This window comes from Ambystoma mexicanum, chromosome 7q (assembly GCF_040938575.1).
Source record: "Ambystoma mexicanum isolate Mex_15411 chromosome 7q, UKY_AmexF1_1, whole genome shotgun sequence".
Classification (NCBI taxonomy): Eukaryota; Metazoa; Chordata; class Amphibia; order Caudata; family Ambystomatidae; genus Ambystoma; species Ambystoma mexicanum.
The window spans coordinates 669747283-669761018 of record NC_090941.1 but is presented as its reverse complement, the minus strand read 5'-3'; the positions used below and the strand labels follow the sequence as shown (position 1 = coordinate 669761018).

At 48.7% G+C, this 13736-nt stretch overlaps 1 protein-coding gene across 1 annotated transcript in view; it reads right to left on the bottom strand.

Annotated features, from left to right (window-relative positions):
* USP12 (ubiquitin specific peptidase 12) overlaps positions 1–13736 on the bottom strand; it is a 739696-nt gene that overhangs the window by 461186 nt on the left and 264774 nt on the right. The window contains exon 3 of the mRNA XM_069639238.1: positions 3395–3608. Coding sequence (XP_069495339.1) covers positions 3395–3608 — 214 coding nt within the window. The remainder of the gene's footprint in view (positions 1–3394; positions 3609–13736) is intronic.

Here is a 13736-nt window from a genome sequence, read left to right as displayed (position 1 = left end):
ACGCAGCACAGAGTCTCCTTCAGTACTCCTAACTCCGCCGCCTAACTCTTGCTTCCCTTCCCTACCTCTGTACTTGTGTTGATGCTGCCTGTCACTGATTGTTAAAATACAAAGTACTTGTTCTGCTCTCTCTGATGAGGGAGCCAACAGGTTGTCCCTGCTGCACCTCTTTGCACCTAGCAGTGGTCCTGATTTGTGGTAGATTCTCAGCATCACTCAGACACAGAGACCCTCCTCCCATCCCCAATAATCTTCCATTTCTGACCCCACTCACCAGACTGTCACCCACATCAGGTAATGTCACTGCACCAGATACATATAACCCAAGAGTTACTGTAACCATGAAACAGAACTCAAGGGAGACAAAAAGATAATTTGAGGAAACTAAAGGAAGAAAAAAATCACAATGAAATAGGGAAACCATAGGAGAATGGACAAAAGAACAAAAAACAAGGGAGGGAAAACATATGGGAAAAGAGTGACAGAATGTGAGAGGAGCAAAACAGTCAAGCATGAGAGAGGGAAAATGGCATGGAACAAAAGCAGGGAGAGAGTTTAAGGTGTAACAAAGAAAACGGGTTATGCATTATTTTGAAGATAAGAGAGAAGTGGATGAGAGGACAGAGTTCAAAATTGCGAGAGGACAGAGTTCGAAATTGCAAGGAGACATTATCTCCTGCTTCTGGCATAGGAGAGCCTGGTCAGCTTGAAACCATCAGTTACCAGTAGCTATCTTCGGCATCCCAGGCTAACTGGCCAAACAAACATACATATGTGATATTAACTAGGTTTGGTGATAGCACATCTAAGGGACATTTAAAGCAGAGTGGAACATACATCATGGATAGAAATTTAGTGGCTGCATCTCATGCACAATACAGATTTGTGGACTGATTTGTACCAACTCCTTGTACCAACTCCTTTTATTTCAATCTTGGTAGCTCCCGACTACCGGGTGATGCCCTATTCCCAGGAACTGCCTTTAGCTCCTGCTCATCAAATCTCAATTCTGACCCCTGAAGGAGTGTGTTAGGGAGAATTCTCTTTTAAGGCTAATTTCCCAAACCTAGTGAGTCCCCTAGCAGCTTTGCTGGATTTTTGGGGTTTGTTTTTTTCTCCTGCTAAGAGTGAGACTCTTTTCCTCCCACTCTTAGGCATGATTTGAGGTGTCCTTTTGACTATGTATGTGTTCATGGGCTATGGGGTAACCTCTTTTTACTCCATAGGGCATCATCTTTTTTCCTATGTATATTACACGGCACCCTCAGTGCAGTAACACAGGGGTGTCATAGTGACCCCCAAACATAGACTCCATACCCTGGGACTGACTACTGTCTCCCAGGGCATGTAAAGTCACCATTGGCTTTACTAGTCCAAAATTGTGAACAGAACCAGTACAAACCATCATATTGTGGAAGTACTGGAAGGGGTTAATACATTTCCCCCTGGGTCTGTTTTCAAGGGGGCACTCTCCAGTCCCCCCTTGTCGAGTTTCTGGCTGGTGGCAGTGGTTACCACGTGGAATATTCTCTATGGGATTTTCCCATTGATTTTAAACGCACCACTTTTTGGTACAATATTAAAGATACCGCCGGTTTATTTATTTAATATTAATTCCCCGGTTGGGTCTTTTTGCCAGAACTCGGTTCCAAAATGGCATTTGTGTCCATCTCTGACTCTGACCAAGGTTGAGCCCTTTGTTCCACTATTTTGGCAGGCTTCTCCACAGAAGCCCTCCATGTGGTGCCACTCTGTCTGGGTTCCATAGGAGGGGTCGAGGGGGGAATAGGCACCCTGGACTGCGTTGCCTCAGCAACCCAAGTTGCACTCTACTCTGATTGGCCCAGTGGTGAGCCACCCGACTCGCTACTTAGCATGTGTGATTGACAGCTAGGCTGATGAATGGGTGTTTTTCTGCATAAAAGCAGGGCCTTTGGGACTGGAACTTCAGAAGTCGCCACAGGACCTAATAATCCGACGAGGAAGAAGCTGAGCCACCTGCAACCCAACGACACCACCGGTGAAGCCCTGCTCCAACGAACTCACCACTTTTCAAACGACAAAGAAGATCTTCTGCTGGAGAGTCTTCTCCCCTTTGAGCTGGTGGGACCAACCAGTACGCCCTTTTTCGCTTCCAAAGACGTTACTTGGTCGAATCGCCCGTGCCAAGCACCCTGGTCGGCCGGATAGCCAAGCTCACCACTTTTGACCGCAAATAAAAGGACTGCACCTTTTAATCGGGAACTCCGCGGCTGCTCTCTTCCTCTGGCTGGAACAACGAACTGCAACCACTGCCAAGAACAACTGCCCCCGCTGGAGCTTCCTTCCCATTTAAGGTACTGTGTCCTGCCTGGCCTCCCTTTCTACAGATTGCTCAAGGTGACCCTTAAATCCTTGACGTCTATACTGGGTTGGCCCCAGACCTGCTAAACTTTGTTTCTTGAACTATTCCAACTTCTTTTTGACACTCTGCAAAGACTTTTAGTGCACTTTAAACCGTGTGATCCTGGGCACATTTTGCTTGTTCCACTTACAGTGGGCCTGGCCTATGAACATTGGCTCTACAGTATAACCTGCCTTTCTTCCCTTTGCTCTGAACTCTTAAAAACTGTTGGGGACTGTTTTACTTCATGCTCTGCCTTTTCTCTCCCTTTTTAACCTAAACTGTTGGAGTGCCATCTAGGTTAAGCGCCCACTTCTGTCTTAACAAATAGTGTGCTTTAACCCGGTCTTGTCTAATGGTCAGACTGCTACCAATTGGGTTTACTACTTACTCCTGTAGTCTTAATCTTTTTGCAGTGCTCCCTAAGGGAACTGCACAAGATTCTGCCAAACAGAGATTCAGTACAGAGACAGAGAATACAAATTTATGATGAAGGACAAATTGAAAAATCACACATGGACGGGAGCAAGTGAGAGCATGAGAGAGAGTGCGAGAAAGAGAAACGCAAGGAGAGATGGGAAGTGAGACAGAAATAAAGTGTATGAGAAATCAAGAAGATCGACAGAAGGGTAGTATTCATGATATGAAATGACCAGTGGACTGGTAAAATGGCATTGGCACATTCAAGCTTCAGTCTGCATAGAGATGCTAACGTGAGGCAGAGGGGCTCCTCCCTCCTCGACGTTCTAGGACCAACGAGAAGGCTCCCTGCATCCCCCTTCAGGCTCATAGCAGCATCTCTTCGCATTTCTGTGATGTTGAAGTACCAGTATTGTGATATGACAAATAGAAGCTCAAAACCACTAAATCAGAGAAACAGTACGGACAGGCAGATATAAAGCACTGAACACAATGGCATTTGCTCATTAACTTTGTTTTCATTCGAGGCTTTTCAGAAGCAATGCAAAAATTAAACAAAAGAAAATAAGATAATGTGTGAAATATAAATACCATTTTCTTTTCGCAATCGGGTTATGAACTTTTTAGGTGGTATGACACCAACTTTTTTCTTCTGGGTTGCTATGCTATGGAAGAGATCTGCTAAACACGTGAGGAGATTTTCTTTCTTTCTTGGTTGACTTTTGTATGCAAGAACTTTTTCTCGAAATGGGCGACAAAAATAAAGTGCTTGAAGAACTGAGTTGCAGTAGCAGGTATTTCCAAACTGAAAGGTAATGGAAAAATAAATATTAGAAAAAATATTGGACCTGCTGTTTGTTTGCTTGTACCGAATACGACTCCCAATGTGACAGAACATGGTCAGGCACATTTGCTAAGCACATTAGCTAACTGAAATTAACTATTTAAATTGGGCATTTCTCTAAAGCAGAAATAAAACTTTGATGATTATTTATTAATTATTGGCATTAATGTTTCACATGAATAAGAGCGCAGGGACAACAGGGGTAACAGACCGAACAAGGTAAAAGGCAAAAAAAACAACTAGGATATTTGCAATGTGGTGGACCCTTATTTGCTTGTCAAAACACGTTTGTTATCGTAAACCATCGACTTTCAAAACAAGCATCACCAAAACTGGACAACTGTTCAGCAAATATGGTAAAGCTTACTTACTTGTAACAGCATTTTTGCAGCTAGTTTCTTTTTGAGATTCACATGCTCAGCTTAGACTGTAATCTACTAATTGGTCTGAAATATTACAATTATATATAACCACATCTTGAAATGGAAGCTCAGCTGGCTGCATAAGTGACTTGATGCTAGTAGAACATGCTTGCACGTGCCAACTTAGTCCTGTGAGTAGAAGTATTGTTCGGACTGTCGTTGTAGCCTACTTTAGGTCCATTCTGTTAGTACTTATTGCCATATTTTGCTCAATGTTTCCCATGTTTACTTTTATGTGTATGCACCTCAAAAAAATAGAAAGTGTTTACTTCACATCTACTAACCATTAAGATGTACTGTGTGCCTGAAACTCTGGACACATACATATAGAACTTAAACGGGCACAACATGGATGTACATGCCTAAAACGTCATTTTTATTAGCATATTTACTAAGGGAATCCCACCAGTAGATTAGTTCACTGGCTGCATCAATAGAAAGCAAAGTGAATTCCCGAAAAAGGGTTAGAAAACAGAAGAGTCAGGATGGCTGGCTTAGCACCTCAAGCTGTTAGGGTGCAGCTGATGTTAGCGCACTTTGAAATTAACATGTGGAGCTGCCAATAAGCACAAAACTAGCAGACAGAGAAGCCTTTGGAACCACCAAACAATTGCACTGAGACAAAAACACTGAGTTTCCTGAACATCAGCTGAAAAAAGATCCCATGCTGCCTTTCACTTAAAGCCAATGAAAGTCAGGCTTTGAAGTGCCATCATGGAAGATTCATGTATTCCGAGTGGTCAGGGGCAAAAACACAATCTAAATGCTTCGGGTAGCACATTTCCACCCGAGGCATGGAAGGATGGAGCAGCATGTCCAAATAAGAACAGCCATGGACACACCTAAGGCACAGGTCAGAAGCCAACACTTCTATCAATTTGTTAAAAACCTTTGGTGACGAGCTGAGTGAGAAGCAGAAGAAACAGAACGGGAATATAATAATTCTACAGATACTGGGGGAAGGAGAAGGTTGAACTGGGAGGGGCCTCAGAATAGTATGATGAACTAATTACCTGGTTGGGTTTCACAACACTAAACACTCTCAAAGAGAAACCATAGTCCCTTTCCTGCCGGATTCCAGTTTCCATTGTTCTCATCTCCAGTAGTTCGGCACCCTACTGCAAAAGGGGAAGAGAACCAACCTGAATGAGAAATGGGTGAGAATGAGATGAAAGTGGAAGCGCCGAGCCATAGTCTTGGATGTTCAGCAACAAGACCCAAGTGCTAAGGCTATGCCCCTCAACCCCCAACCTTCCACATGGAATGTAATCCTGCCCCTCCGAGGCCCATGCTGGGGTGGTGTGGAATATAACCTTTACGTTGCTGCTTGGCTTTGTCTTCAGAAAAGGAAGAAGCTGTGGAGAATTTTGAAAGGAACCCAATTCTTTGTTTTCCCCATGTCTACTGGGTGATATGTTGAGGTGGAAAGAAGTCCTTTTGGAATCGGAAATTTTGTGAGAGAGCATAACGGGAGGGTCACCTAAAACATGCTCCTTTTTCTTAGGCTGAAGACCTCATGCTCGAACGTTAAAAAAAGATCAAGCCCATCAAGAGGCAAGTCAATTCTCAAGCACCATCAGGTTGAGTGCATCTAAGCCTCACATCAAATAACAGCTCCTAGTGGCATACCCCTGGCTCATGTGTAGACATGATAATGCCCGGTGCTACAAGACTAGCCCCTGCAAGTCCCTGCCCTAACCTTTAAGGAATTAGCAAAATGTGAACATTTTCTTCCGTCTGCCAAACACAAGGTTCCTTGTTCATCAACAAACATGTCTGTATAGGAGGGCAAAAGGGCCTCCTTGGGGGACAAGGCGGGAGGGGGGGCATGTATCAAACAGTAAGACAGACACAAGTGATCCCAGTTCAAGGGTGTTTATTGAAATTGGGTTTGACGCCTCTCAAACCTAAATCTAAAGATGGGAGAAGGCTACGACCATCAAATAATGATAATGCAGTCCTAGTCTTGTCTTATCAAAATAAAAGGGCCTATACCAATAAACATATTGCCAATCCTTACTTCTAAATACAAATAGTGGGTGAAAATGTTATGCAAAAGCAAAGTGTTCATGAAATGATATGTCAGGATATTCAAGACGTTGGCTTCCCTTCCCCTAGGTTTTCAGCATGGCACAAGGCGGCATACTCGAGCTAAGCACAGTCTCTGGCTTCTCTAGCACGAGGATGCAGTTCAAATCTCAGTATCCAGGTATTCTGTACCAAAGTCTCTTTGCCATTCAAAGTCTCTTACTTCAGAGGGCCTGATACGACAAACATTCAAAAGTTCCTTTCTCCTATGTGTACACCTTCTTCGGTGATTTTCAATTCACCCCGGGACCCCCTCTGCCGAGTTCAGACCCACTTTAATACAAAACCTTAAGTGATTCACTGGTCACCTGGGTCCCAGTCTGCCGAGCTCAGACCAGATACATGTATTTTTCCAAACTTTTTCCATTTTGTCAAAATCGAAGACTTTCGACTATGCACAGGATTTTGCTTCACCTGTCGTAGGACCAATTTGATTCACTTTTATTCGTTCACTTTCAAATTATCTTCTTTCGCCGGGCTCGGATCAAATTGATCTACTTTTGTTACTCCTCAGCTGGATACCTTACAGGGACCTTCGCGGTTCCGGACCACTCTGACAAAGCTATTGTAGCTTACTATAAAGTTCAATCACTCATCAGCTGTTTAACTTCACTCGCGTCTCCTATCACATACGTTTTAACAATGTTGGTTCCAGTGCTCACCATACAATATTGCCACTTGCAACCTTGGCTTCAACATAGACCGGCCTTGTATCGGTCTCCCCAACTCACCGGCTATGTTGCTTCACTGAAGCAGCTGTGTTCCTAGAGCCAAGGACAGTACCACAGCGGCTGGTGATTCTCCCCGCCTTGATTATTGACGTGGGAGGGACCCAGGCATTTCCGACACACGGTGCAGGATTCATCAGCCCAGTTTCCTGGTCTCACGCTGTCTCTCGAGCTTTCGTGAAAGTAACAGTTCCTTGACGAAAAGGGCAAGGGAACTTCCCTCCTTGCCATCGCTTTCGGTTTTACCGCCCTTGCTCTCTTGCTCAGCCGCCACCTCAAAACTGCTGTTGCCTCGTGTGCTTTGCCTCGCTCAGAGTGTGCTCTGGCGCTCTGCCTTTTATCTGTGTAGGGAAGTGTAATGAAGTCAGGTTTGAGTGATTGTCGATAATTACCTGACCTCGCCTGACAATAGTATTGGGACATGTCAGATACACAGCTCAGGTGTTAGTCTTCCCTTAGAGCGGGCTGTCAGTGAGAAAGTGTTTGTGTTCTAAGGGGCAGGGGTGCGGGGGAGGAGTCGAGTTCCTAAATAGGATCGGGTAAGAACAAATGACTTACCTATAACTGCTCTGGCATGGATTCACATGCTCATGAATATTCCCTGTTGTCAGGCTGGGAATCCTCGGTAACAGAAAAAAGAATTTCAGTTGCGTTTCCAAACTGTCTTTCTCCTATAAACCCAATCACTGAGCTCTGGGTCATACTGCTCCCAGCCAATGACTGCCCTCTACCTAAGCCCCTCCTGTGGCAGCCATCTTCAGATTTGGTAGCACGTAAAGTGGCAGCAGTGTCATGATTTACAAATGTTACAAACAAGCTAAAACAGCTGTGCCACAGAATACAAAGTACACGAAGGGCTAGTGTCAGAAGACAGTTAGACATTTACTGTAGACAATATATTATCATTGATGAATAACGCTTGCGGGTTCAGCAAAAAGCAAGCGCATAGCTTGTTCCGTAGCTATAGCAAAGGCGATTAACAAGACATGATAGATTCCTCTTCTTAACCACAGGATAGCAGCGTCTTGTCTTCAACGGTTTAATGCCTTGAAAATACACATGGTGCCGACACCATCGTAGTAATAAGCTATGGGTGTCCATTGGCAAATAGCACGCATTCACATACAATGCGAGCTTGGCTTCCAAAGAACAAAATCAGACAAACTGTAGACTCAAACGCGTGCTGTTAGGGCCAGCTAAAGGCAAACATTTTCCCCTATTCCAACAGAAAAAAGCCACCCACAGGTGGCAGCTTCCTGTTGTAGATGAGCTCATAGCAAGGCAAAGAGATGCTTCTGCACTGATAAGCACCTTTGAACAGGAAGCACGATATGCGGTTAAAGTGACCAAAGCAATTGTCGCACCTAGACCCCTTCAGAAAATGCATCCAATATAATGGCATTTGAAATAGGCCAGAAAAGAACACCGCGCCTTGTATGGTTGTCAAGCGGAAGCCCATGCATTCGAATGGAAATAATCAAGTAGTAAAGACAATGCCTGTCACTTGAGTTTTCACATAGGTACATCGTGTGTGCACTGCAAAACTAAGCTCAAGAGCAGGTCCAGACTGTAGATGTTCTGTCCAGGCCAAGAAAATGACGCACATAGTACATGTAGACTAAGTCACGCGTGTTAATATAAAAAGCACAACAGACTAAGGCTATAGAGGATTCCGCAGCAGCCAGCCGAGAGCAGACAGGAATGCTGTAGTAACAGCGATCGCTCTGATAGAATGGGCTCTCTGAAGGCCAGCCAACGGTCGGTTTGCCAACCAGTGAACGTGAGTTATACAGCCAGATAGCCACCTGGAAACGGAAGCCTTCGACAGGGCCTTCCCATGGTTCACAGGACCAAAAGTTCACAAAAAGCAGAGAAGTTTTCCAGTAACTCTTTGTGCGGGCTACATAAAACTTCAGCGCTCTAGCCACATCCAGCGAGTGCAAAGTCCTTTCAGCATGCGGACAAAGGCGTCGGAAAAAATACAAGTAACACCAAGGGCTCATTTAAATGAAAGTCTGACGGCACCTTCGGCATTAAGGGGGGGTGCATACGCAGCACCACCCTCGTCTCGTGGAAAATCAAGTAAGGTGGTTTACAGGATAACGCTTGGATCTCATCCACTCGTCGTGCAGAGGTGATTGCCACGAGAAAAGCGGTCTTCCACCACACAAACTTGAGCGGAGCAGAATGCATAGGTTCGAACGGAGCTCCCATGAGCCTAGTCAGTACCACATTGAGTTTCCACGCCGGGGCCGGAGCCTTCACCGGCGGGAATGAGTTTAACAGTCCCTTGATGAATTCCGTCCCAGAGATCTGATGTAGCGGGAGATATTCACCAGATGAACCTTGATGGGGGTGTGAGCCAGCCCCGATTTAGCCAATGACAGCAAATATGGAAGTACTTGAGGGCCCGTGACCCTCAGAGGGTCAATCTTCTGCGAACGGCACCAAATTGTGAATCGCTTCTATTTGAGCCCATAGTGATTTTAAAGTAGATGACGCCCTGCCCATGGCGAGTACCTCCTTTCAGTCCGCTGGAAGACCGTAACCCCAAAACTCTAATGCTGCAGGAGCCAGGCCTTCAGGTTCAGATATCCTGGGTCATGGTGCAGGATTGCACCTCCTTTCCTGGAGAGAAGATCTGCGGCCACTGGCAGCTTGACTGGAGGGGACGCCGACATGCTGAGCAGGTCCGGGTACCAGATCTGCCTCGGCCACGCTGGTGCAACAAGGATCATCCTGCACCAGTAACGTCTGAGTTGATTGATGACTCGAAGCAACAGAGGGAATGCATACAGAAACAGGCTGTCCCAGCGGGATGAGAATGCATCCCCCTTGCTCCCCGGCTGGTGAAACCTGCTGGCCAACCTCTGGCTCTTGGTGTTTGTCGCCGTTGCAAATAGATCGATCTGGGGATTGCCCCATCTGCAGAACAGGTGATCTACTGGGTCCTGCTGAAGTTTTCACTTGTGGCATGAGCGTAGCTTCCTGCTTTGAGAGTTGGCGATGGTCTTCTTTACTCCTGCCAGATGAAATGGAATAAGGAACATCCCCATGGCGACGGCCCAGTTCCACAGGTCCTGCGCCTCTCTGGAGAGCACTGAGGATCTGTTGTCCCCCTTCCCGATGTAAAACATTGTGGTGGTATTGTGCGTGAAGACCCGCACCACCTTGCCCATAAGGGATGGAAGGAAGGACTTCAGTGCCCAAAACACTGCTTGAAGCTCCAGCACGTTGATGTGCAACGACTTCTCCTCCGGCAGCCACAGGTCTCTGGCGTGGAGACTTCCAGTGTGAGCTCCCCATCCTTCCAGAGAGGCGTCCGTCGTGCCAGTCTCCTCGTACGGCAGGATCTGGAAATCCGCACCTCTGGACAGAGAGCAAACTCCCCAACACCTTATCGCTCGACGGAAGCCCTCATTGAGCGTGATCTTGTCCTGGAAGCTTCCTGACACTTGTATCCAACGGTCGCCGAGGAACTCCTGTAATGGACGCAACCGTAGCCTGCAAAGTTGAAGGAGATAGATACAAGAGGACATCACGCTGACTAGAGACTTGATGGTCCTCACAGTGTGGATCTTCAGTGCTAATAGCTGTTGCACCTTGCCCAAGATGGCTCCTATCCGTTCTTCCGACGGGGACGTCAGGCACGATACAGTGTCGAGGCGGGATCCCAGAAACAGCACGTCCTGCGATGGAGTCAAGCAGGACTTTGCATAGTTCACCGAGGACCCCAGATCCGTCAGTAGATGGAAATTCCTCGCCATGTGGTCGACGGCGATGTCGTTTGTACTGGCCCGGATGAGCCAGTTGTCCAAGGGTAGACGTGGATCCCTTGCAGTCGCAGATGCGCCGCCACCGGCGCCAGGCACTTGGTGAAGATCCTTGGCGCCGATTTCAGTCCAAAGGAAAGGGCCTTGAACTGGTGATGCTTCCCCTGAAAAACGAAATTGCAGAAACTTGGGGTGTCCCTTGTGGATTGGGATGTGGAAGTACGCATGCTCCAAGACCAGCAACAACAGAAAGTCTCCCTCTTCGAGTTGACCGAGCGCGTGCTGAAGAGTGACCATGCAGAACTTTTGGGAACCGATGTACTTGTCAAGTCGTCAGAGGTCGAGGATGGGCCTCCAGCCCCTGGTCGTCTTTTTCACAAGGTAGAACCTGGAGTACACTCCAGAGTCCCGGAGCCTCTTTGGGACGAGCTTTATTGCGCCTTTGAGCATGGCCCGAACCTCCAGCAGCAGCTGAGAGACGTGGTCTTCCTGCCGGGCCAAAGGCAGAATTCGAGGACACTTCTGTTGAAATTCCAGGGTGTGTCCGTGGGCAAGAGCGGCCAGCACCCAACGGTCAGTGGAGATGGTCTTCCACACGAAGTTCGCCAGCCGGCCTCCCACCGGGGTGCACGGGTGGGGTCCAGACGCCACGGCCAGTTAAATCCCACTTGGACAGATGGGTCGCCCTGCAGCCCTGGTCTACGATGACGTCCTCCTTTGAAAGCCTTGGAACGGCCCCTGTTGGTTTCCTGGGCTGAGGAGCGGCAGGGCTGGATTGTCGCCACCAAAGGGCATGTCCAAAACCCTTGCCTGCACATCCTGCCGGAAGAAGGTGGCCTTGAGTCAGCCATGACGACGAAGGCAAGCGCTGTTGCCCATCTGGCGGAAACCTGCGTCGGCGTTGTCCGTGGCCACCGAGATGGTGTGGTCCGATGCCACCTCACCTTCCTGCAGAATTTCAAATGCTTCTGACCTCTTGTCGTCGGGGAGGAAGTCCAGGTTGGGACCAATCTTTAACCATAGCTCGAGGTCGTACCGCGCTACAATGGTGAGGGCATTGTCAGCCTTGATGGTAGTGGCCGCAGAGAAGATAACCCGTCTTTCCATGGCATCTCATTTCTTCCCCTCGCTGTCCAGAGCGCTGCTGAGGAAGAAGAGCCCGATGAGGACTTCTTGGCTGCAGCCGATACCAGAGTCCGGTGACGGTTGGGCCAGCAAGCACTTGGGAGCAGAGTACGGCACCCTGTACTTCTTCTCAAGGCGATCCCTCTTTGCTGGGGCTGTAGAAGGGTTCTTCATGAGGGACAAGCCCTCGTCCCAGATGTCATCCAGGAGTGGGACCGAGAGGATGGTCTTTCTCTTCGCCTCGCGACGCTGGTACAAGAAGCCCTCCTTCTCCGGAGCGAGCTGGAAGAGCTACGAAGCGCTGGAGATCATAGAGTGAAATGAGCCGATCTCGTCCGGCGACGACGACCTGGGGGGAGGAGACGGGAGGTGCCCCATCCCACCATTGTCGTATCGGGGTCCATCTCATCCCTTTGGGGGGGGAGGCTAGGGGTAGCAAGGAGGCACAGGGTGCCTCTTCCTCTTGGCTGGTGGTTTCTCCGCTGCCAGAGGCTCGGCCGTCGCCGGCACTGCAGGCGGGACCGCCGGCACGATAGGCGTCCTAGTCTGTAGAGACCAGAGTATGCAGTGCAGAGAGAATGTCCACCGAGAGATCTCTAGGCGGCAGCTGAGGCTGGGGCAGAATAGGCAGCTGGTGCACCAGCAAGGCGCCCAGGACCTTGTCGCTTTGCTGCTCTTCCTCGACGGTATCCTCGCCGGCGTCGCCTTCATCGTCGCCCTCGTTGTAGGACCTGCTCCCTACATTTTCCTCCTCCTGGATGGTTTGAAGGCAGATGAGCTCCTCCTCTGAGGAGATATCTGTACCCTGGAGGGGCTCTGCGCCTCCCCGCCTTTCTTCGCTTCCAAAGGGGAGATGACCAGCATCATCTTCTGCGAGGTCTTCTCTCTTCTTTAGGGACCGCAAGGCAGCCTCCCTCCTAGGAAGAAAGAATACCCTCACCTTCGGGGTTGCGTCCTGCGGAACCACCTGGGCAGCCTTTGTGAGAGACGCCACTACCCCCACGATGGAAGGCTGAGCCTTCGCCGGGTTTACCTAGGCCTTCACGGCCAGGAATGGTCCATTGTCCCGCTTGGCCATGGGCGTCCAGGACGCCTTGTCCTGCTTGGCCTTCTCCTTAGGGAGAGGGTCCGTGCCCCAATCCCTTTTGGCCTTCTCCAGCAGGTCGGTCTTGGGCTTCTCCTCGAGTTTTCCAGGATGGTCAGACTTCCTCGTCGCCGACGATCCTGACTGCTGGCTGGTGACCGAAGTTGCAGGCGACGTCAGCCGCGCCCTGGCCGCCGGGGAGCCCGCCGCAACGATGCTCCCAGGGGCGGTAGACTCGCAGTACTTAGCCTTCTGTTGTACCCCTGCGGAAGGGGCACCCTCAACGGTCTTAGAAGCCAGCTCAGCTTTCTTGGAACCTGGAGAGGCATGCTCCTGGGACCCACCCAGAGCAGGGGCATTGGCCTGTAGCCACTCCTTCAGCCATCTATGCCGATCCTTCAGGGTGAGAGCTGCCATCTCCAGGCAAAACGCACAATCTTCCTCCATGTGCACCGGGTACAGGCAGTAAAGGCACTGGGAATGCCTGTCATCCGACAAGACATTCCATAAGCCTCAGTCGAAGCAAAACTTGAAAAGCGGGGTTGAATCGTTCTCCTCTGATATGGTCCATGCGGCGTAGGCCTGAAGAATCTTCTGGAATCCTCCACGAAGAAACTTGTCGAAATCCACCCTTGAGGAGCGCTGAAGAATCTGAAAAACGGGTCCCCCTTAATCGGAAGGTTGATCAATGGAGCACAAGGCTCGATTGACCGAAAAATAGAGTAAACTCTTCCAAAAAGCAGAAAAACGCAGAAAAAGCTTGACAGCTAAACAAGAGGACTCCCAACACTTGAACATGCTGTAAAAATCTGAAGATGGCTGCCAGAGGAGGGGCTTAGGTAGAGAGCAGTCATTGGCTGGGGGTAGTA